This window comes from Eucalyptus grandis, chromosome 6 (genome assembly GCF_016545825.1).
Source record: "Eucalyptus grandis isolate ANBG69807.140 chromosome 6, ASM1654582v1, whole genome shotgun sequence".
Classification (NCBI taxonomy): Eukaryota; Viridiplantae; Streptophyta; class Magnoliopsida; order Myrtales; family Myrtaceae; genus Eucalyptus; species Eucalyptus grandis.
In genome coordinates this window covers 48593652-48617405 of record NC_052617.1, presented here as the reverse complement: position 1 = coordinate 48617405, position 23754 = coordinate 48593652, and the positions used below count along the sequence as shown (strand labels likewise).

The following is a 23754-nucleotide window of genomic DNA, read 5'->3' as shown; positions in this document are numbered from 1 at the left end:
CGTCGGCCACGCAAACGTCGTCCGACGTTTCCGACCCTCGGCCTTCATCAAAACGGATCGGATCGTGGTCGGGCCAAACTCAACGTCGAGTCTCTGTACTTACCGTCTCTACCAGCAAGTAGCAGTAGCGCTGCCGAGCTGTCGTTGAGCAACGCGCACGCTCTCGTCCTGTTCCTCGCAGGAACAAAGGAGAAGTCTCTTGAAGATGCGCAACCTTTCTCCTCTCTCTCTATCTCTCTCCCACCGTCCTATGCATGCCTTTTTCTCTCCCATGCACTTTACTCTCTCTCTCTCCCACCGTCCTATGCATGCCTTTTTCTCTCCCATGCACTTTACTCTCTCTCTCTCCAAAACCCACGCGTAAAACTTCGCCTTCACCTCGTCGACGTTTCTTGATCCTTCCTCCTCCTCCTCCTCCTCCTTCGACTCGAGCCTCGAGCTGCTTCCGCCGAGCATGGCGAGGCCCGTCGACGACGCCGCCCGACGAGTTGTCCAGGAGATCGAAGTCGTGGTGGTCGGTGCCGAAAATGTCGCCTCCCGCGGAAATGCGGAGCCCGGACCGATCGGCTCCGGCGGCGTAGGGGTGGAGAATGCGGTGAGCGGCGCCGGACGCTCGCCGGAGGAATCCGCGGCCTCGTCCCGACGGAGCTCGGCTGGAGCCGTCCGAGAGCAGTTCAAAGAGTTGCCCATCCACGAGGAGCCGAGGACTTCGTCGAGTTCGCGCGCGGAGGAGGCGCTGCCTCGTCGGAACTCGCGGCTGCTCGTGAACAGGCCGAAATCGAGGCTGCTGGATCCTCCCGAGGACCAAAGGCAGCAGCGGTCGAGGATCGCGGCGGATTCGGGGCCGTTCTCGGCAAAAGGCGGCGACGATCGCGAAGCAGAAAAGGACGATTCCGAGGACATTCCGGAGGAGTTCAAAGGCTCGAAGCTCGGCTTGTGGACGGTGCTTCAATTCGTGAGTCTCGTCTTGATCATCGCAGCCCTAGTTTGTAGTCTTTGGATAAATGCACTGAAGAGGCAAAAAGTGTGGGATCTTCCTCTGTGGAAGTGGGAGATCATGGTTTTGGCGATTATTTGTGGAAATTTAGTGTCCGATTGCTTGATCACATTGACCGTGCTCTTGATTGAGCGAAATTTCATACTGAGGAAGAGAGTTTTGTACTTTGTCTACGGATTGAAGAAATCTGCCCAAAATTGTATCTGGTTCGGTCTCGTCCTGCTCGTGTGGAATTGTGTGTTTGATGCTAAGGTTGAGAAGGAGACCAAGAGCAGGATATTGCCTAGAGTGACCAAGATACTCGTAAGCATTTTGATAGGCGCGGTAGTCTGGCTCCTCAAGACTCTGCTCGTTAAGGTCCTCGCCTCATCATTTCACGTGAACACATTCTTCGAGAGGATTCAGAATTCCCTCTTCGCTCAGTACTTGATCGTGACGCTCTCGAGCCCACCGCTGTTTGAGACGTTCGATGACGAAGAGGAGGAGAGGGCAATCGCTGAGCTCCAAGAGATTCAGTATGAGGGGGCCAGCATTCCTAGCATTCTCAGGGAAGCTCTTCTTCCGAGGAGTGACACATTGGCGGGGAACGGAAAGAGCCCTGTCGTGAGGAAGAGCCCTCGACTTTCAAGAGAGGCCTCACATGAGCAGGCCATGAAGATCCCAATTGAGCAACTGCACAGGCTGAATCAAAAGAATGTATCGGCTTGGAACATGAAGATGTTGATGAATATCATAAGGAATGGCAACTTATCTACGCTGGATGAGCACATTCTCTCTTCCGATGGGAAGGATGAGGCCACATTGGAGATAAGAAGCGAACGCGAGGCGGAGAAGGCAGCCAAAAGGATATTCCGGAACGTTGCTAAGCGCGGTTCAAAGTAAGTTGCTTCTTTCATGTATCAAACTGTTAACATCACCAAATTCTAAACAAATATTTGGGAACTTGTACACTTATTAGTTACTGGGATTTTTCCAAGGTAGCGTGTCATGGCTGCTCCAAAATTTTCCATGAACTTGGGTGACCTGTGTTGATGAGGCACGGGAAGGAATGAACTGTCTCTGCTGCTTATTGATTCCAATAGACAGTCAATGTATCAGCTGATGCTCAAATAATAATTGGGGGCCTTTAAGAAATAGTCCGGGTCAAAGTATTATATAAGGGATTGTGCTGCTTGTTATGCTTCGAGATATATTACAAGGGGATCAAAAGGGTTTTCTACTTATTAATTTCTTGATCTGCTTACATATCTTAGTATCTTACAAGAATAAAGTCAGGTTTTGCAGAGCATGGGGCAAATTTTCTTGTTCCAATATGTTAGGTTTGCCTTAGTTGCTAATTATTAAATTGTAGGTGTTGATAATTCTTATGCATCTTCTGATAGGTGCATTTATTTGGAGGATGTGATGCGCTTCATGAGTAAAGATGAAGCATACAAGGCAATGCATCTCTTCGGAGCAGCATCTGAACGCGAGGGAATCAGCTGGCAGTCACTTAAAAATTGGATGGTAACAACTTTTTTCCTCCACTTATATATTTTGACTGTTTCTAGTTAAATAAGGTTTCTCTTTCCCTTCTTTCTGTCAAATGTTACATAATCTAGCCATGAGAATGACTTGAAACCCTTCTGATTCAGTAAAAGGATAATCCAACCAGTAAAATTTTACTAGATCCAGGCTTGCATTTTTATTTTTTTTTCCTTTTTCACTAAGTGGGGTGTTGTATATGCAAAAATTGATGGAAGCAATTGTCGGTTGGTGTGATATATGTCATGGGTTTTTTGTCATTTGAAACTTGTTGGATGCCTTTTGCAGGTGAATGCATTTAGAGAGAGGAGGGCCCTTGCTTTGTCTCTAAACGACACTAACACAGCAGTGGACAAACTTCATAAGATGTTGAATGTTGTCATAGCTTTTATCATCGTGATTATTTGCCTCACTATACTACAAGTTGACACCACCCACTTCCTTATTGTCATAAGCTCGCAGCTTGTTGTCATGGCATTTATCTTTGGGAATACCTGCAAGACCATTTTCGAGGCTATCATCTACCTATTCGTAATACATCCTTTTGATGTGGGTGATCGCTGCGAGGTGGAAGGAGTACAGGTAAAAGACCCTTTTCTATGTAAACTCTCTCTTGAGCCTCTCTTTCCATCAGAGGGCAGTCTTTATCTCTTTGATTTGCTCGCAGATGGTGGTGGAAGAGATAAATATACTGACTACAATCTTCCTGAGGTATGACAACCAAAAAATTGTATACCCAAACAGTGTTTTGGCTACCAAGGCCATAAGTAATTACTACAGGAGTCCAGATATGGGTGATGGAGTTGATTTCTCTATCCATATCTCGACTCCGGCCGAGAAAGTTGCTATCATGAAGGAACGAATAGTCAGGTAAGAAGGAGACATATCCTTTTGTTTCTAGGGTTCATCGCTTCCATATGTTTCTTTTTATGTTTGTTGATTATGGAATGTCCGACTGAGGAGAAAATGCCTTCCATTAATGGTGATCACGATTGCCTATGTAAATAGAGGTTCTAGTCCAAATGATTTGCTGCTTCTTGTTGCAGGTATATTGAGAACAGGAGTGACCACTGGCAGCCGGCACCAAAGGTGGTGACAAGGGAGATTGAAGACTTGAACAGAGTGCTGATGTCAGTTTGGCTCACACACCGAATGAATCATCAGGACATGGGCGAAAGATTTGTCAGGAGAGCTCTTTTGGTCGAAGAGATGATCAAAATCTTCAAAGAGCTCGACATTGAGTACCGGTTGCGGCCTCTTGATGTGAACATCCAAAGCTTACCTGATCCAAATTCAACTAGGCTTCCTTCAAATTGGACAGTAGTTGGTATATAATCATACTCCAGTATGGGCAAGCCCCGGCTAATTGTGGTCCCAGGCTCAAGGATCTCATACTCTGATAGTGACAGAACAATGTTTTAACCATGACCCCGGCGTGCAAAAGACATTTGTATAATTCCGCTATGAATGTAGCTTCTCCAATAAATGATAAACGCTGAATTAATAAAAAAATTAGCTGGATAATCTTTTTCTTAGACTCGGCAGCATCGTTTAACTCTGGATTTCTTTACTCGACTTATCTACTTCCTACTTAATTGGCTGTGGCCTGGAGCTGATGAGACCCGAGAAACATGGAAAGTCTTGTGCCAGTTTGCGAAAATTAAAGAGGACAACTTTCTTCTGGTGTTTGATTAATGTGCAGTACTTATTACAGAAGTAGATGCTTGTTAGCTTCTCGTCCAATTCCTTCTTTGGTGCCGCCCTAGGTTCCTATTGTATGCTGGTGGGCCCAACTGAACCTCCATCATCAAGTAAAGGATAAAGTAGGCGAGTCAAGTCTATTTGTGTGGCCGAAACTGGAACAAGGAAACAAGAGCTGAAAGAACGATCTTCCTCTCACACACAAACGCACGCGCACAAATGGCAGCCCCGGTGAAGGTGTACGGACCACCGTTGTCGACGGCAGTGTCGAGGGTACTTGCTTGCCTGCTCGAGAAAGATGTGGAGTTCCAGCTCGTCCCAGTTAACATGGCCAATGGGGAGCACAAGAAGCCTGAATATCTCAAGATCCAGGTTATCTTTTAGACTCTTACTCCGAGCTTGATTTTATCTTCTCTGTGTTCGATTAATTTGGTTCTTTTCATTTTTCCGGGGAATTCTTTTTAACATCCCCTCTTGTATGCTGTGAACAGCCCTTCGGCCAAGTCCCTGCTTTCCAAGATGAGAGCATCGCCATTTTCGGTACAAACGCCCACATCCTCATTTGTTGTATCTCCTAAAAATTAAGTTCTCATGTCATCTGATTGGTACCGCTAATTTGTTGATTGATTTTAGCCAATTTACAGCAGCGACAGCGTATCTTTTCTGGTTGGAGTGTGAGATTACAATTACTTGTACTGCAATATGATACCTGAATGCCGAATTTGCATCTTTAATCAGGAAGATTTTTCCTGTTTGTCATCACAAATACCTCTGTTTGCATCAGTTCACTTATTTGAATGGCATTACCAGTGTTAAGTTTGTACGATGACAACTACTTAATTCCATGGCGTCATTTCGCTTGTAGAGTCCAGAGCGATCTGTCGCTACATATGCGAGAAGCACGCAGACAAGGGCAACAAGAACTTGTACAGCACGAATCCACTGGTCAAGGCCTCCATAGAGCAGTGGCTAGAGGCCGAGGGCCAGACCTACAACCCTCCATCCTCGGCTCTGGTTTTTCAGCTTGCATTCGCGCCCCGGATGAATATAAAGCAAGACGAAGAATCGATCAAACTGAATGACCAGAAGCTCTCGAAGGTGCTCGACATTTACGACCAGAGGCTGGAGAGCAGCAGGTTCCTGGCAGGCGACGAGTTCACTCTGGCCGATCTGTCGCACTTGCCGAACACGCACTACTTGATGACTGTGGGGAACCGGGGAGAGGCTTTCAGCTCGAGGAAGAATGTGGACCGGTGGTGGAACGAGATCTCGAGCCGGGACTCGTGGAAGAAAGTCGTGGAGATGCAGAAGAGTAAATGAGCATCTGGGCTTGGTTGGCTCTATGGAAAACGGGATTTCGCTATTGAATTCGAGTTCTTGCTTCAGGGGTTTTTTGTCGCTGTCGATCTTACCGTTTCTGCAGTTCAAGATTTCATGCTTCCCATGGGATCAATGTTCATTTCAATTTGATGAATGAGAATTTGCATGTTCTTCATTAATAATTGATGCGCATCTGCTATACTAGAAGAAAAACTAGCTGCTGAACATAGAATGAACTAGGGGTGTGCAATGGGATTGGGTCTACCCGGGAACTAGACCATCCCACCTGGAAAATAGGTCTAGGAACCAGTTCTTATTGAGAAGAGTCCGAGAACCGGTTCCCAAAATTTGAAACTAGTTTGAACCGATCTGGTTCCTAATTCCAAGTGAATACCCACTCAGGATTCGGATCAACCGGACCGGTTTGGGAACCGGATTGAGAGTCAGTTTTGTAAGCCCAAAAATCCAAAATTCTATCTTTTTTTTCCCATGATTTCTAATTTTAGAATAGCCTTATTCCTCTTGCACGGCATTTCCCCTTCGTCGTTCTTCTTCCTCGCTCACTTCCCTCCCTTGCCGGCTCATGGTCGCACCGCATCACATAGTATTTTTGCTTTGCTTTATATGTTTGTTTATGATAATTAGCTTTATGGATCCTTAGTTTTTTGTTTAGTCAAAAAATTTATATACTTATTGATTACATATGCTTATGGTTTCAATATAAATTAAGAGGATTACATTATTTTATCAAAAATTTGAAGTTGTATAGAATATCGAGCAATCGCAAAACATGTCTTAATGAAAACAAAGTTGATATTGAAACCAAATTGAAAAAATAAGATGGTTTCAAAATAGAGTCCAATGTAAATAGGATCGAGTCTAAGATCTAAAAAGGGAACCGAGAAAATATATAAACAGAAAATATTTTTATTATTCACCAGCACATTTAATTAAAAATTATTATAATAAAAAAATCTATAAGCTAATAATTCAAAAAATTCAAGTGATTTTCAATAGGAAATAATAACCGGAAAAGCCCTGATTTTTTTTGTTTCAGTCTTTGTCAGTTTCATCCGGTGGTCATACGAAAAACTGGTTGATGCTCGAAGAATCGTTCGCTGCTCTCTCTCTGTTCCGCCTAAAAGAACTCTGTTTCTAGAAATTGCCAAAAGGGCGTAAATACGAAAACCTGAAAACCCCGTAAATGAAAAGCCCAGAACCACCCCCAAAGAGTCAGCACATCTAGAGTTCAGTCGCGGGGAGTTTTGCCAGTGGCAGAGGTCGATAATGGAGGGCAGCAGCTCCGAGGGTGGAGCAGAGGGATTAGGTGACTACAACAGCAGCAACATCAAGAGGGCGAGGTTGCGCTCCACCCTCTCTGCTCTGCTCCAGGACCCCATCCTCGCCGACGTCCCCAAGAGCCCCACTTTGCCCGACGTCGACACCCTCATCAGCCTCGAGTTGGGCAGCGCCATGCGCGTCTCCGTCCTCAAATTAGACGGCTCCAGCTTCGGTATTGCGATCTCCCTTCGTTTTTCCCGGTTTTTGTCGTCTCGGCGTTTTATCGAACACCTGGGCTGCGTGCTCGGCGCTTACCTTTTTCTTCTGCCCGTTGACCCGGTGAAGCGTAGACTTTGCGGTCATGAATTCGGCCACGGTGAAGGATTTGAAGCTGGCTGTGAAGAGAAAAGTGACCGATGCGGAAGAATCCAAGATGGGTCATCGTCAGATTTCGTGGTTAGTGAATCGTTTTACTCTCGAAACTCGTCCGGGTGGATTGTGAATTTGCAAGTGTGGAATCTGCTTTTGAGCTGAGAATTAAGTGGTGGTTGAATTAGCGGCCATTCCAATCCTCATGATGAATGGTGATGCCCGATGAAGATGAAAGTGACACGAGTTCTTCCCCTTTCTGTTAATCTGCAAAAATTATAGTTGCATAATACAACAATACCATCAATGTCGAGGTTCATTTTTGTGAACTAATCCTAATTAGATAATGATACTATGTGACAAATTTTCCCTGCTTTTGTTTGACCTCAATGACTTCTTGAATTGCTTCCTATACTTAACAAAAGATTCTATTGGATTTTCAGGAAGCATGTGTGGGCGAACTTTTGCCTATCATACCATAATCAGAAACTGCTTGATGATGATTCCAAGCTTCAGGATTTTGGCATCCGAAACAATTCTCAGGTTCTGATACCCTGTCTCGTTCTCTAGCACCTTTTGTCTATTGGCTTATGTAATGGTCTAGTGCTCGTGTTTTTTGTTGAGTTATGTCTAATGAGAGGTGAATTACGCATGATAGCTTTGGTTCTCTTCATCCGCATTTGATTTAGGAACATTCATGTGCTGATCAGTGGCTTTCAGTGAGATAGATGCCTTAAAGTTTAAGCTGCAAAACCATACTAGGGAATTTAAATGCTTGCCATATAATAGGATCCATCTATCCCAAAGCATCATGCCTCGAGACCAAGTGTTAAGCCCCTTGGAAACATCATAAAGGTGATCGCATTGTCGATAAGAGTGATATCTGGAAAATCCAAATGCTTTTTACTTTAGCACACTTCACATTAATAACATGAACATGTTTATCACACTCGACATTGATATACCAACTGGGGCATGGTATCCTCAGGGCCCACATAATTTCTGTGCATAAATTGGTTGTGGCAGATTGTCGATACACTTACATTTGACATGAAAAATGTTAGGATATTTTTCGGGGGTCCATGCAGTGAAATGTCTTGCCTGCAATAGCATTCACATGTCTGTATCCTGTATGTGGCTGTGTAGATCTAAGTTGAAGTGTACGTGCCATGTATGTGTATGCAGGTGCATTTTATCCCCTACGTCATGTCAAAGAATACCAAAAGACATTCTAAGAGAAAGAAACACCGCTTCTTCCATGGCCTGAGCAAGTGTATTTAGAAAGGCCTATTACAATTGTTTTATTCGGTGCTGCTGTATCATCAGAAGACATCCTTTGTATACCAATTATTTCTCTGATATTCCTCATATTTTCCTTGCAACTACATTTTTGCTTTCTTGTTCATATATGGTTCAGTCCTCGATCTAGGAGCTTCACGTTCACCACCAATTCTGAAACTATTCATCTCAAAGAAAATTCTCTCTGTATAGAATGTTCACCTGAATTAATGGCTTTCAAGTTGTCTCAGTTTCACTAACCGACTCTCAGTTTTTCAGGGTTACTGGCTTTTTAGGAGCTGACTCTCAGTTTCATCTTCATTTCTTTATCCAATACTTCTATCCATATCTGCCTTCAATGTGCAAAATTGATCTCGGAAGAAAAATTTCTTGCCAAAAAATAAGTGCAATTTGGCAAAGAGAGTGATTCAATATGAATGATCGTGAGAAATAAAGTCATAGGGCATAATAAATGCCTTTATTTCGCTGAAGCTATAAACACAAGGAATATTGACACCACACTGACTGAACAAATAATACCTTTCCGTCTCTACTTATCGTATTCAATGAGTAGAATTCCTAAAGTTTGTCGATGCAGGCAATAAATTGCTCTACAAAATTTGGTCTTCAGCTGTGCAGTCCTTGGATTTTAGATGGTATGTATTCCCTTGACAAATAGGATAGCGAATGCACTGAGAAGGCTTCAATCTCAAATTTCACTCCTCTCTGCTGCATCAACTCTAGCTCGAACCTTCCTCAGGCAATGGGCACCACAAATTTAGTAATGGCAACTATCTTCCTCAAAAGAAAATGAAAATTCTACCTCCAATCTGGTGCTTCGCGCTGTAGGTAGCATCTAAGGAGTATTGCCTCAGTCTTTCTTTTATCTGGCAAGTGCGTAGGAGCATAAGCAATTATTCTCCGGCAAGCATAAGGTGTAGTTGAAAAGTATGATGTACTGAGACAGAAGCATCAAATGGGAAAGCCTCACCATCTGCTGTCAAAGGAAGGAGACACTCCGTTGGAAGACTGTACTTCTCAAAATCTGAAGGAAAAGCTCCTAGCCAGCTCATTTCAGGATTGCGCATAAATTTTGCTTCATAGGCCATTTGCTTGCATGACGAAATGAGGGAAAAAGGAAATTGAGATATGTAAGTAATAAACATTAGATACGCCAAATAATTTGTTCATAGGATTCTGCAATTTGACTGATTATTCTCAAGGCGCAAGTAATTGACGAAGGAATAAACTGACTCAAGAAATGATATCAGAGATTCTGAAGTTGAAATTTTCGAACCATGGAACCAAATCGGTAAGTGGACAGAATGTCGAAGCCATATGGATCACAATCAACCAAACAATAAGTAGGCAGATGCAATGTCTCAATTAGAAGCCTCAAGAACCTGGAAGGGAAATGACACATGTGATGCCCGGGATAAAACCGGGGTCAGGTAACAGATCAATGGTGCAAATCATCGCTCCCAGTTCACTGAGTACAAATATCTTTACCTTCTGGTGGGAATGTCCGGGTAACCTCTTCCCTGTCGAAACAGGATATCTGAAGATAATCACTAATCAGGGTGGAAAAAGTAGGAGGTACTTAACATTAGTTAGTTTCCAAAAGATGTCTATCCACTAACAGTAATAACAATGCAACGGTTTGCCCTGCAGAACTGGTCATTCGCTAATCGCTGGAACACTGCATGTCAAACAATCAACTGTTTATATCTGGTAAGTAAGAAATACTAACTCAGAAAATTTTTGAAACCTGCTGACCTGATTCCTTCTCCACGACTAGAATGTAATCAGCAACACTCAAAATATCTGTGAGAAAGAACAATAGAGGAACTTACCTATCTCCGCATAAAGAAAAGTGATTTGTTGCAGTATTTAAGAAAGACATTGAGACATATCACGAAATTAGGATTTTGAAAGTGGGGTAAGGACAGAATGACTCAAAACACTGTTTTGGCTTTCTGCCCTCTTAGCAAGTATTCGATGAATAAATATTCAACAAAGAGTTCCGGAAAGTGCTGTTTACCAAAATAGCAATCAACAACATCAGTAATCGTTTTCTCCTTTTGGTAACATATCTATAATCAGTTAAATACCTTCAACTTCTTCAACATGCACCGGAACAGGTTGGGCCTGCCACAAAATGAGAAGCCTATGCTTGGATATATGACTTTTCCTTTAGTTGTAGAATGATTACTCAAAATGATTATGCACCTGAAAACATACAGTTTCCAACTTACCGAATTAAGGTTGTTCATGCAATCAAACTTCGCCCCAGCTTCAGTGAATCTTAACCAGCCCATCACCAACCTGAGAAAAAGTGGAATAATATAAAATTGTCATAAAAAATGGGGAACCATCTCAAATACCCCTTTCGCAGTGGGGTTACTAATAGCCTAGCTCATAGCTGTAAGCAATCTTCTGAGGTATCAATAGAGATTGAACGTTACTTTCAGCCAGCTGGGTGGAAGTAAGTAACTTCAATGGAAAATTAGAATCCGAATGCGTGATAGGACTAGCAACATTCAAGTACTTTTCACGGGCACAATCAGATGGATTATACAATAGATGAGAGTGAACTATTTTGACATGCTTCAGATTAGTCTCCAAAAGAGAAGTGAAAATCGTGCATGCTTCTCTACTCATCCCCCCAGAAGTCCCAGAAAAGTTACATACCCTTTTCCCACAGAAACCTGCCAAAAGAAAACTGAGTTAATATGACATTAATGTAACTATGAAAAGCACTAGGTTAACCATGAAATGAGTCCTGGGTTCACTTCAACCTACTTTCCAAGCGTGGAAAATCAAACTTTCTGCTACATTTAAATTAAGAAACTGAAAATGTCTGAACCAACTAAGAGATGCAACTGTAAACTACTACTGCAGATCCAAACTCTATCTGAATAGCAGAAATCCTGTGCAAACTGAAAAAAGAAAAAATTAGTATTCCAATATAAGAGACTACAGTCTAGCAACTTTTGTGGGAATCATGCATAGATATCATTTGTTACCCTAGACCAACTGAACCTTAAACAACTCGAAAAAATTTTGCTTCTAATTTCGGTAAAGAAAACCAATATCCATAACATGATTCGTGAGGAGGGCCTTTTTCTTTGTTTGCCTCTAGAGGAGTTCTCTTTCTTTTCTTTTTTTTAATGTTCTCCAGAGAGTTGGTCACAATAAACTGCTCCACCAAAAAAAAGACCAGTTTTAATATTCATCATGCCATCTTTCCAAAGAACTTCCCCATCAAGAACCAAAAAAATGAAAAATAATCTGAAAAATGTTTACCACATTTAAGTTGTGGCGACTGCAGCCAAGAAGGATGCACAGGTCATTTATCGCCCGGTCAACAACTGACTGATCTGGATTACAATACAAAGGAAATTACTGCAATATTTAAGGCACGCTACAAGAGAAAAGTTAATTATTACAGAAACCATCAGCTATAAAACCGGTAATTAGTAGATTCATGATCTAATGCCAGATAAGACTGATGTCATTTTTTTCTTTATTTGAATGATCAGCTGAGACTGATGTTGATGCTCTTCTTTATTCTTAACAAGTCTGATGTTGAAACTAGAGACAGAACGAAATGTGTATGCCTCCTGAATAAAGCATGAATGATGACAGCTTCTTCTTCTTTTCATGTAGAGTAAAATTTGAAAATGCATGAGCACACTAAGCTATGATCACTTCATCATAGCATTCATTGAAAATCACTCAGTCAATGTAAATAATTTGATTAAGAGATTAGACTGATGATCAGTACGAAGTGATATATAATCTAATTTCACCTCTGAATACAGAAGGATGCATGTAATATATATCTCTCTTCGACCCGTGTCTGTTTTCTTGCAGCAGTTGCTGAACGATCAGCATCACCCTCAGCAAGACATCTGAAAGCGTCAACAGATAAATACAAAGTTGGAGACTACGTATCTTTTCCAATTATTCCAGAATCCAATGTCTGTAAGCTAATGATCCTCTGGCAGATGACCACATACCGAGCCTATGCACGTGCGATTCCCTATGAAAAGTCACGATTTCCTTTCCCTCCGGAAAATCGGGCTTGCAAGTACTGCACACAGCAACATCAAACATGAAAAAGATCTTCCGGCATAATGCTTTAGCAGGCTGAAATATCTGGGGATCATTATACATGCAATCCCTCTTTCCCCTGACTTTTTGGACATAACGTCATCCTGAACCAAAATAATTGCTCCTATTCCCCTCCACAACTTACCAAATCTTGAATTTTCCAAGTTTTCAACTGCTAAGGAGCAAGTGCAAGAACTTCATGTTTCTAATTAGCACTACGAACTGCGCCATTTACTGTAAGCTATGAATAAATTGCGGCCATTTAAACAACGCGATGCCTCGATGATAAAATCACTCTTCCAGTACAAACAAGAAAAACGATTCGTCCGAAGCGAATGAAGAACTTTCCGGCGGAGAATTTTAACAAAGAGAAGAAGAGAAAAGAAACGGAATCGGAAATCATCAGATGTGAGCCGACCAGCTTCCGTTGGGGTTCCGGCAGTAGTTCCGGAATTTATCAATCGCGATCGACGGAGATCGACCGTTGCCGAGATCGTCGAGTATCGATTTCGTAAGTTCTGCAGATAATCGACCGAAAAATCAAGCGGCGACAAGAGATTAAGAAGCTCAAGCGAGCGAAATTAGTCGTTCGCAGTCGAGGATGAACCTCGGATTTTGCTTAGCAGGTGAGGGGCTCGGGAGCTCGACCGGTTTCTGTTTCCCTCCATTTTTTTCGTAAAATGAACAGCTTCGACGGAGAGGCTCCGCTTTTTATAGTAGGATCCGACTCGGGTTGACCCGATAGAAACTGTCGGAGTCGGGTCATCCACTCACAGGAATATATATTTTCTTTTTATTGAGAGACCATTCCACCAAAAACTTCTAAATTGATTTGATACAAAAATTCAGAAAAAAGACTTATGAAAAAATTTAATTTAAATAAATTATGGCTCCATTTATTTTGCGAAAAATAAATAATTTAAAAAATATTTTCCAAAATATAATTATTTGTATCATTTAAATAATTAGTTAATGGAATGTTTTCAATATCGACGACAATTTATGTGAAAATCTTTTATGGAAGATGAAAATATTTTTCATTCATTTATTTTTTTTAAAAATATATATAATTATTTAAAAATATATATTTTTCAAATCATAATCTCAAAACTCGCCAATCAAGCCGTAAGGCTGCTAGTGACCTATCATACATGAAAATTATATTTTCCATCGCTTCTTCCCAAAATTTATTGGTATCTTATAAATTGTTGCTGCTTGAGTCTTTCAAGTTGGTATCGATTTCCAATATTATATAACATTATTCATTGCATAATATCTGCTTGAATATTAAGACTAAACTATAAGGCATAAGTAAACAGTTTGTTGAATGCTGCAACATTATATTAGCAAAAACAATCTAAAATACATTTTAGAGCTTGCGTATAGAGTATACCAATGCTCTAGAAATTTAAAGCATGAAAAAGAAAATTAAATTTTTCTATTTCTATTCTTGAATAAACTTTTAAGTAAAAATACGAGTTTAATAACAACACAATATTTCTCCCTTTCGGCAACAACTGGTGGCGGGCGACCGAGGACTTGCAGCAGCTACCGGCGACCGTTTATCAACGGCCGGTGATTAGCAACCGGCGACAAGAGAGTGGCGACAATGGATAGCAAACGGCGGCCGATGATGACAAATGAGTAACCGACTAATAGCAACATCCGACGACCACAGCAACAGCCTACAACCGGTGACCGACGGTAGGGGACTAGCAATGAATGACGGCGAATGGCAGCCAATGACGACAAATGAATAACCAACTAATAGCAATAACAAATAATAATAATAATAAATTATTTTTCATTTCTATTTCAAAAATAGAAAATAAAAATAAAAATTACTTATGATTTATGTTCCAAACTTATTTCTAAAGTAGAAATCTATTCTAGAGATAGAAAAATGAAATAACTTTACTAAATGAATTTCTATTCCAAAAACAAGTTTAGAATAGAAAAATAATTCTGAAATAGAAATAAAATGATTATCATGCGTACCCTTATAATCCATGTTAGCCAAAACTCTCTTTTTTTTCCCCATAGAACTCCCAAAATTACAATTTTTACATGATTATCCCCTGAAAATTCAGATATTGACGCTCTTCTTCGTCTGTGAAAAACAAATTTACAGATAACAAATCGACCGTACATTCCCTACTCTCAGTGTCCGTTCTTCTCTGTCCCTTTTCTCGAGGACTGCAAAAACAAGAACAAATGGGGAAAGCAATACAAGGTATTATTGTTCGCTGATTGTGTCTTGTGAACCCTCAGAAGAGGATTGGAGAGACCACTCTCCGAGTGGGAATGGGTCCTCATCATTTTTGTCCCAGTCCGATTCATCATCACTGCTCGACCTTCTCTTCATGATTTTGGGAACCAAGCGAGTCACTTTGGTCTCTAGGGCGGCTGCATCGTCACTGTTGATCCGATCGAATCTGACAGCGCTAACCTTTCTGGCATTTCCTTCTAGTATCTGCAGCAAATAGGAGACCGCAGAAAAATCATTTGCAAATGTCACTGAAGATGAACATGTCCCTAAAGACTTGTCAGAAGTTGATTGGGGAATGCCTATGCCTGGACGCTGATTCCACACTAACGTGGTAAGAAATTTGTGAGATCCATGTCCAGAGTAAACCCCAATGTAAACACTCTTTTCTTGAAGTTTGGTTTGTTCTCTGTGTGCCAATTTACCTAGGATTTTGTTAACAAGTGTCCTAGAACAAACAATGGAGGAAAGTATGTCATTTTCAATAAAATGTCTATCTCATGTCACATGGGATCAGTAAATTGAAAATAACATTTCTTTAATGAGTATGGTCAAAAGTGTTCCGGAGTCACTTGTTAACAAGACCTTTTCACCTATTTCTCACAAATCACAAGGGAAAGCATTCACCTAGAATGCCAATCAAGGTCAGCCACTAAAAACTACGCACAATTTAGCTCCTTGTCCCAGTTGAAGCATAAGCCAGGAATTGGGTGTTTTGAAACCATTTATTCAAAATAATAGGTGCTTTCAGATCAGATCAGTACCTCGAGTTTGAAAAATTGATGTTTTTCCTTCTCCTTTTGATCCTTTTGATCCTTTCGATCAGATTCATCTTCCATGTATTCATCCTCCTCTTCTCGGTTTTCCTTCTCAAGAATCACTTTGATTGTCTCACCTGTCCGAGGTATATATCCAAATGCTTCACATACAAAGCCGGACACAGTCTCGTATTGATGACCCTGTCATAATAAGATGTATAAGCCAAACAGGGATGTCTACCATCCTAAGAAAACAGCGCTACAGCAATAACGATGATTTTGCAAATGACCAGGCACATCCAAGAGAAGACAAGAAGAGAACTTTAATCAAGATAAGGGGGAGAAACAGAAAAAACATATGGATCTCCACTTGAGACCTAGAGCTCTAATCATGTACATAAATCTATTGGAAACAACCATAACCCACCCCCAAAAAAGAATAATAATAATAAATTAAATAAAAGGTTCACCTATGGATGAAAACACATATCTTGATGCGTAGATAAATCCCAGTGACAAGATCATGACAAATTTATTGCGTTTCTCTAAATTTTTTTCCAGCTGAAGTGGACTAAAGTACAAAATTCAAGTGAAAAACTAGGCTATCAGTAGTCATCACATAACCATTGCCAAGAGACCACCCCGGCTATGGAATAGATGGATGAAGTCCAAAAGGAGACAAGATGAAGACGACGCACGCCAATCCCACTGGAAATGTAATTGGAATCCTAGAAGTCGAACAATTTTATACCTCAGGCATTTTGATATTTAGGTCTTCAGAGAGTTGATCAATTGATGTGTTGGCATCCACATCATATACTCCCTCTGCTCGCATTACGATGTAGCCAGTTTTCTTCTGGATCTCTTCCTGTTTCAAACAAGAGCACATAAGAACATGGATGAGAATCAGGGGATAACTCAGTTAAACACACAGGATAATAAAAAGAGCCAGTTGACAAATCAGCTTGGCCTATGCATTTCTTTAACTGCTTAGATGTCATTCAAGGTGGCTTCAAAAGGACAGGGACTCGATTCAGAACTCCCTCTAACACATAGTGGTCAATGAAAACTGTCCTGTAACTGGTGCTATGAAGGTAGCACATTTATCTAGACAAACTCCTAATGAGCTATTGTGCACAATGCGGGCATTATTGTTAGCATGCCATATAAATGACTAAAATATATCATACCCTCTTCATGGCTATGAGGCAAATTAGAGAAGTATAATTTCTCAGACAAACTTTCAACTCTATGCAAAGCCTATATCAGTGCCATGTGATGCTTTTTTGGCCCAATAGTGCCATGTCATATGAATGGGGTCCTCTGTCCAGATAAAATTACTTATGATCATACTATACAGGCATAATAAGATAACACATTCCACACCCCACATAATCAAAACACAAATGGTACTGAAAGCAAAAATTGATGAATACTAAGGGAGACATTCAAAATCAAAAAATTTTGCTCACGGAGTGATTAAAGCCAATTGAATCAAAACAAAGTATCAAACAACTGTGAGAAACAAGTAGACTCGTAAAAATGGCGGGTCGGGTTGAAAAATGAACTAACCCAAATTAACCTGTTTTGACCCATTTTCACGCAATTCAAATCTAGTAACCTATACCCAGCCTATATTGCTAAAATCCTTCCATATTTAACCCAGTCCAGGAAAATTCATACTCAAACTAAGGTGAGAGCTCTAAGTGAACGAGCACGAGATTAAGTGAGGAAAAGAGAGAGACTGAAGATAGAGTCGTAGAGGTGGTTTGGTGTAAGAAAGTAGTGAACTCACTAAATATATTATTTTGGGCTCTGCATTCTAAACCCATTTATTGAATATAATTAACCCATATAACAACTCAACGCATCAAATATAGGTTAAGAAATAGGTCTATGACTCATCGTGACAGGTCTAGAAACAAGAAACAAAGGCATCATGTGAACCACCAGAGAAAACATTATACAATGTCATTAGCTCAAGAATGAAATATCCCATAAGTAATAAAAGACCTTGTACATGAGCCAATATAAAAATTTGCACAAAAAAATGGGGTGAACTTACTTTAGAATCATTTTCATCAAATATTTCGCCAACAATTTCCTCAACGACATCTTCTAGGGTAACTATCTGTTTCATACAAAAAAAGGACAACAAAGACCACAATTCAAAGGTAAGCATCTGAATACCAATAATCACTCCAATGGTCAGAACAGTAATGACCACTGACATGATTATTCAGTGTAACAAAGACCAGAATTCAAAGGTAAGCAGGAATACCAATAATCACTCCAATGTTCAGAATAGTAATACTGCTGACATGATTAGTCAGCGCAAAATTCTTTCGATTACTACATAAAAAGCCATCACTCATATGCCTTTCAATTTTATTATGTGAAATAAGATAACTATATGCATTTCTTTATAGCAAGTCCTTGATAACTCAACCCAAGTGACTTAGATGCCACCACTCACTTAACAATATGCACAGTCCGGACTTCTCATTTCAACTTTTACTAACTACCCATCGTGCTATGTGAGCATGAGTGAGAGTGTAGATTTAGATTTTCACGGATGCATAGTGAAACTTGACAGTATTTTCTGATTCATGAATAAAGCATCTCTGCAACAGTTTCAAAATTGAGCAGTCCACAAACATCTCTGACAAAGCATAAGAAGTAATGGGTGTGTAGTAGCCATTAGCTAGCTAACGAGAAATGAGTCACGACGCAATCAGTAAAATCAAGTCAACGATAATGACATACTCCCACAGTTCCGCCATATTCATTGAGGACGACAGCCATGTGAACCTTTCTTATGCGGAACTCTCTAAGAAGATTCCATACTGACATTGAGTCTGCAAAACCAGTCACAGAACATCATAAATGATGATGCAAAGGAATATAACTATTTAATTTTAATCTACATAAACTAAGGAATTTTGGGTGGATTGGAAATCGATGTTTTCCTTGACTTGAACTGCAAAATAATACGTTCTGATCAAGTTATCAATTTCAAAAAGTCCTACATATCTTCACAGTATAGGCAAAGCGGGCTTGCAAACTCAGAGGGTTAGACCACAGGCCAGAAGTAATTTTTACTTGCATCAGTAAGTTTCGAAGTCTTTGGTTCTAACATCGTACATACATAAAGAAAGTTGAGTGCAGTAAAAGTATATCAATGTCAGTCCAGACTGATTATTATGCAAGCTCAAGAATATTACCAGGCACAAAATAGGCAGGTTTGTGAGCCATCTCTCCCACAGTAGAACTTTCTAACAGTCCACCCTTCAAAATTAAACAGATTATGAATCTGCATTCTATGAGAATGTTGCAAAAATTAATAACTAAATCACCCAAAGGCCAAACAGAAGAGAATGAAATAAGAACTGCCTGACCTTTTGGACAAAATCTAGCAGATCCATTGCGTATGCAATTCCCACTATATTGTCAACGCGCTGCTCAAAAACAGGCACCCTGAAGAGTAACCCATAACTTTCAGCTACTTCATGACCAAAATTCTGTACATGATTCATGTGTTGAGAAAACAAGTTCAACTTGCCTTGAATATTGATGAGTCACCCATAAGCGGTGAAAATCAATAAGAGTTGCACTTGCATCAATTGCAACTACATCTACAAGAGGTGTCATCACCTCTCTCACGTGGGTATCTTTAATCTCCAAAACATTTTCAATCATATCCTGCAAGAGGTTTCCATCACAGGAACGTCACGTGATGCAGTGTATGCCTTTAGAAAGCTGGGTAATTCAAAAAGAGGATTATTGACTTCTCTCCAAAATATCTTCAAGGAGGCATGTACAAACCCCCGAAAACAGACACTCAAATCTGTACATCGAAGATGCAGTCAATTAAGAGACCCAAGAAGGCTTGACCAACACACAGAAAGCTGAAGCACATACAGCCAAGATGAAAGTAAAGCCTAAATCTCTATCTTTTTCCTTTAGCTAACAAGCAGACTGAACATGGTGGGCATTTTCAGTTCTTACAAAACCAAATGTAAGAAATGCATGCCATGCGAAGAAGTAATAAGGCAAACTGGTGTGCAAAAGCTCCAATTGATCTAATTTTAGTCTATTTGAACTAGTTTGGAGAGTCGATCAATCAGAATCTTACTTTCTGCTAAAGTGAAGTGTCAAGCTAGCACAGCTCTTAAACTTGCATTTGAGAGGATTTACATCAGCAAGTTCATACTGGATCTTACCTGTTCTTCCTCCTCAATAGCACCGCTCAGTATGGCACCCCGCAACATCAATTTCAACTCTTCTTCAGTGACATATGGCTCACTGGCAAATTCCAATGCAGAGAGTGAGGAATGACGAAAGTTTTCAGCAAAATAGTATCGTGTTCAAATAGTCACGGCGCACAATTGAAAATTAATTCTAGAGACTAAAATTTATGTTCTAGATCTTTTGTTTCATTTTTTGGGCCTGATTATGTTATAGTTCATAACTGCCGCTTTATGAAACTATAATCTGGAGAAGTCAATGGTAAGGATGAACAGTATCTCTCAAATGAATCACAAGTCAAATACTAAATCTGAAGTCTGGAAGAAACAGCATGACTACCAGCAAAAATTTATGCGCCATTCCAAGCTATGACCAAAATTTTATGTGCTCTATTCCAATAATATCTCTTTCCTGAGCTTCAAAAGTTACAGCCTACTTTATGGGGTGATCTCCAAAATGCACAAAAAGAAAACGAAAAAGTATTCATTTTAAATGAAAAACCATGTGAATCAGAAGCAAATATACAATCATGACATGACAGAGGAAGCTGCAAATAACCAGCATGTAGTGTTGAAAATACCTCCTTCCTTTCAAACCAAGCATTTTAAGCATCCCCATTGACAAATAGGTGACTATCCTTCCTACGGGATATAATATCAAGGAGAGCCATGCAACTGGCCTGACCTAGAGGCACCACAAACATTAATCATTAACCAATGCAATGCAATGCACAGAGAAAAAAGATTGTTAAGATGGGAAGTTTTTGAGGCAAAAAACTAGACAGATCTCTAATACACAGTAAACAACTTCAAAAATTCTACACTTACCACAAATCTAGCAACCTCTGTAGCATTGTGAACTGCTATACTCTTGGGAGTAATTTCAGTAAGAAGCAAGATGGCAACCTAAAGCAATTAATTCCGAAGATGTCAGATATGCTTGAGAAAAAATTTCTTAAGGAATCAATTTAAGCCACAATTGGCACATCTTGTCAAGCAACTATCCTGTTCTAACCCAAAACATGTAATAAAAATTCACCTACCCAATAATCCACAGTAAGTAAAAAAAAAAAAAAAAAAGAACATCGACAATTTTCAAGCAAACATTCAACTCTTTCCAAGATGTACTTCAAAGAAAAGCACTAATTGGGTCATCATGCGCCTACTGAGTCTGACTGTAATTTCTAATCTTCCCACTTAAAATTTCTCAATGGGTGAAGCAAGTTAGAGGAAAACATCTTCGACTTGAAAACAATAGACTTACAGTCATTACTCCAGTCGCTGCACTAACACCAGCTTCACCAAACATCGCAGTGGCTGCATCCGTTACTAATGCAGTAGCTCCAATGTTGACCACTCTGAGCACAAAGATATAATAAAGTAAGAACAGCTCTCTTCTAAAACCTAGAATATAAAATCACCAACTGATAATTGCAAAAGCTCGGTACGTTGTGCCAATAAGTATAGTGGTCAAGAATCTTGTCACATCACTTCGAAGCATTCTGAAGACACCATTTTCAGGCTCTTTTTCAGCCAGTTCACGCACCTGAAACAATATATAACATGATGATAAGATAACAAGAAGCTCACATCATTTACAGCAAGCTGCCAACTAAAAGGACTTGTATGAATAAGCCCATTCTCCATGTGCAAGAATAATATAACAGATTTATCAGTGAAACAGCAGATTAGTGTGAAGGTAAAAGAACTTTGTGGAATGGAGAACAAAGGAGGATGGAACCGATCCTTGAGCAGTTTTGTCTCTATATGGAGGAACTAAGAGATACTTTCTATTTTAAGAGGACTCTCCCTCAGTCAAAGTATCCCTAGAAGATTCAGATATATCACAATCCTGCAGTTCATTAATGCTGAGCTTCGAAAAGGAGTCTACATAAAGACTACTTTTCAAATATTTCTCAACAGAGTAGTTAAGTGAAGCCCACAGAAACTAGTGATTAGCGTCATCCTCTCCAATATCAAGGGCAAAAAAATTCTTCTCGATGCAGTTCTTTAACTTATTTTATACATCAATCAATCCATCGAGAAGTTACAAAGGATCAAAGAAATCAAATTTGAGCCAAGAACTCCACCTTCCAAGGCCAAAGCGTGGTGATTGAGGTCTCCGCCATGGAGAAGAAAGCTGAGAGCCCAAAAAGCAATGCCAACACCAACCCTTGCTCTTTAAATACTATAAGAACTTGAGAAACCTTAGGCCAAGCATTTCTAAGCAACAAAATGCTCTGCCCAATAACTCCATAACCTGCATTCACCGCACTCTCCACTGCAAAAACTCTTCTACACCCCAAAAACAACACTCCACAAAGCATCGCCACCAGAACAACCCCACGCCTCACCGCAACTTCAACAGCATCCGCACTACTCACTGAACAATTCGCCAAATTCTCGCTACTCCTGACCAGTACCGATCTCAACGGAACTTCATTGCGAAAAACCAAATTATTTTGGAACCCAGCATCGTAACAGCCCGCGGACGTGCTCGGACCAGCACAATTCACCGCAAATCGAGACGAATGCTGGTAACCTCTCGGGAAAACTCTCGCGGGCAATCTCCTCCGCCGGTCGCAGACCACCAAAAACGGTGACTTCGCGCCGGAGACGAATGCGGGCCGGGTGTAAATCAAAGATTCAATCGCCATCTCTAGGGATTGAAGCCGACTTAATAAAAGCAAAGCCCCGAAAAACACCGAGCAACGTTCACGTATATCCCTTCCGGCGATTAAACCGATACCGCAGAGGAAAAATCGATGCGGCACGTCAAATGCGGACCGGCTGAGGACGAGCGCCGCAACCGGCCCATCAAACCTTCTCAATCCGCCGCTCCTCCCCTCGTTCTCGGGATTTCGCCGGCGGTGCGCGGCCGGAGGCGGCAATCGGAGGTGGAGGGGGATTTAGGGCTCCGTTGGAGGCGCGACGCCGAGGGAGAGAAGGTGGAATTCGAAATTTCGGAGATGGAGATGGAGAAAAGTGAGCTTCGGAGATTTTGCGCACTGCAACTGTTCGGTGTTACGTTTGGTGGCGGAACACGAACCGTGTTTGGCTTGCGGACAGAGCAAGTGGGGGAGTCAACTGAAATTACAATGCAGCCCCTCGTGCACCCCGAAATTTTGAGAGGTTTCTCGCTCGCTTTCCTGGTTGTCGTTTCAAGATTGACATTAGTGAGGAAAGTTCGGCAAATTGCCGGTTGATCGTAGAAACTATTTTCTAATCGGTACACCCTAAAGTCCTATCATTAGTGAGGAAAGTTTGGCAAATTGCCGGTTGATCGTAGAAACTATTTTCTAATTGGTATACCCAAATGTCTTATCGGATCCTAAAACTTATCGTGGGGACCTTATCTTTCATCAACATGTTCTTTTTTAATTTAATCATGGAAATCTTGACGCATGATTATATGGTCACAAAATATTTGACCAAGTCAAAAAAAAAAATTATCTTCTTATTTAGGCATATTCTAAAATAGGAAACATTATATTTCTAAAGCTAATTTTAGGGTTTGTATGATGACTAAAATGCTTAAGGACTAGAATGCCTATGTTAAGGCTCACCAAATTTCTTTAGAGATTTATTTTATTTTTTGAGGGAATAAAAATTGAGGGGTTCACTTTTAATGTTCTTTTGAGGACCTTATCAAAGTTCTCCTATGACGCTCAATTCGACTTAGTGAGCGAGATAGTAAATTATTTCGCTCATAACATCTATAACGTTGGTTGGTTAACACGGATTCGTTAACAAGTCACGTTTATATCGAGATTGTCAATCATAAGTTTGATTGGAGGTTGAGATTCACAATTCACATCATCCGGGCCTTCATAAAATGATCTTTCCACAACGATTCACATCAAAGGTCAAGATCTGTCATGCTTGAAAACTGACCAA

General features: G+C 40.6%; 5 protein-coding genes across 5 annotated transcripts; 3 read left to right on the top strand and 2 right to left on the bottom strand.

Annotated features, from left to right (window-relative positions):
* Positions 1–299: 299 nt before the first annotated feature.
* On the top strand, positions 300–4058 carry LOC104450431 (mechanosensitive ion channel protein 6). Its single transcript, XM_010064981.3, has 5 exons — positions 300–1875; positions 2380–2503; positions 2810–3103; positions 3189–3391; positions 3568–4058. The coding sequence occupies exons 1-5, from the start codon at positions 455–457 to the stop codon at positions 3854–3856; spliced, it is 2331 nt and encodes a 776-aa protein (XP_010063283.1). The 5' UTR covers positions 300–454; the 3' UTR covers positions 3857–4058.
* A 153-nt stretch (positions 4059–4211) lies between these two features.
* LOC108960636 (glutathione S-transferase PARB-like) lies at positions 4212–5724 on the top strand. The gene is made up of 3 exons (XM_018876529.2): positions 4212–4594; positions 4714–4762; positions 5088–5724. Exons 1-3 carry the CDS (start codon positions 4442–4444, stop codon positions 5540–5542), a joined length of 657 nt encoding a protein of 218 aa, XP_018732074.2. The 5' UTR covers positions 4212–4441; the 3' UTR covers positions 5543–5724.
* Positions 5725–6755: 1031 nt separating this feature from the next.
* LOC104450432 (U11/U12 small nuclear ribonucleoprotein 25 kDa protein) lies at positions 6756–8730 on the top strand. Its single transcript, XM_018876530.2, has 4 exons — positions 6756–7055; positions 7174–7279; positions 7636–7735; positions 8378–8730. The coding sequence occupies exons 1-4, from the start codon at positions 6830–6832 to the stop codon at positions 8471–8473; spliced, it is 528 nt and encodes a 175-aa protein (XP_018732075.2). The 5' UTR covers positions 6756–6829; the 3' UTR covers positions 8474–8730.
* A 159-nt stretch (positions 8731–8889) lies between these two features.
* Positions 8890–13254, bottom strand: LOC104450430 (meiotic recombination protein SPO11-1). Its single transcript, XM_010064980.3, has 15 exons — positions 13194–13254; positions 13005–13104; positions 12493–12566; positions 12283–12384; positions 11777–11850; positions 11162–11178; positions 10726–10795; positions 10582–10618; positions 10247–10294; positions 10111–10169; positions 9980–10011; positions 9768–9873; positions 9462–9582; positions 9294–9357; positions 8890–9221 (listed from the first exon to the last, which is right to left on the bottom strand). The coding sequence occupies exons 1-15, from the start codon at positions 13252–13254 to the stop codon at positions 9098–9100; spliced, it is 1089 nt and encodes a 362-aa protein (XP_010063282.2). The 3' UTR covers positions 8890–9097.
* A 1342-nt stretch (positions 13255–14596) lies between these two features.
* On the bottom strand, positions 14597–22903 carry LOC104450429 (DUF21 domain-containing protein At1g55930, chloroplastic). Its single transcript, XM_010064979.3, has 14 exons — positions 21948–22903; positions 21306–21403; positions 21122–21215; positions 20686–20763; positions 20439–20542; positions 19834–19915; positions 19173–19312; positions 19009–19087; positions 18835–18898; positions 18377–18468; positions 17676–17741; positions 16362–16478; positions 15617–15811; positions 14597–15059 (listed from the first exon to the last, which is right to left on the bottom strand). Exons 1-14 carry the CDS (start codon positions 22512–22514, stop codon positions 14823–14825), a joined length of 2013 nt encoding a protein of 670 aa, XP_010063281.2. The 5' UTR covers positions 22515–22903; the 3' UTR covers positions 14597–14822.
* Between the last annotated feature and the right edge of the window lie 851 nt (positions 22904–23754).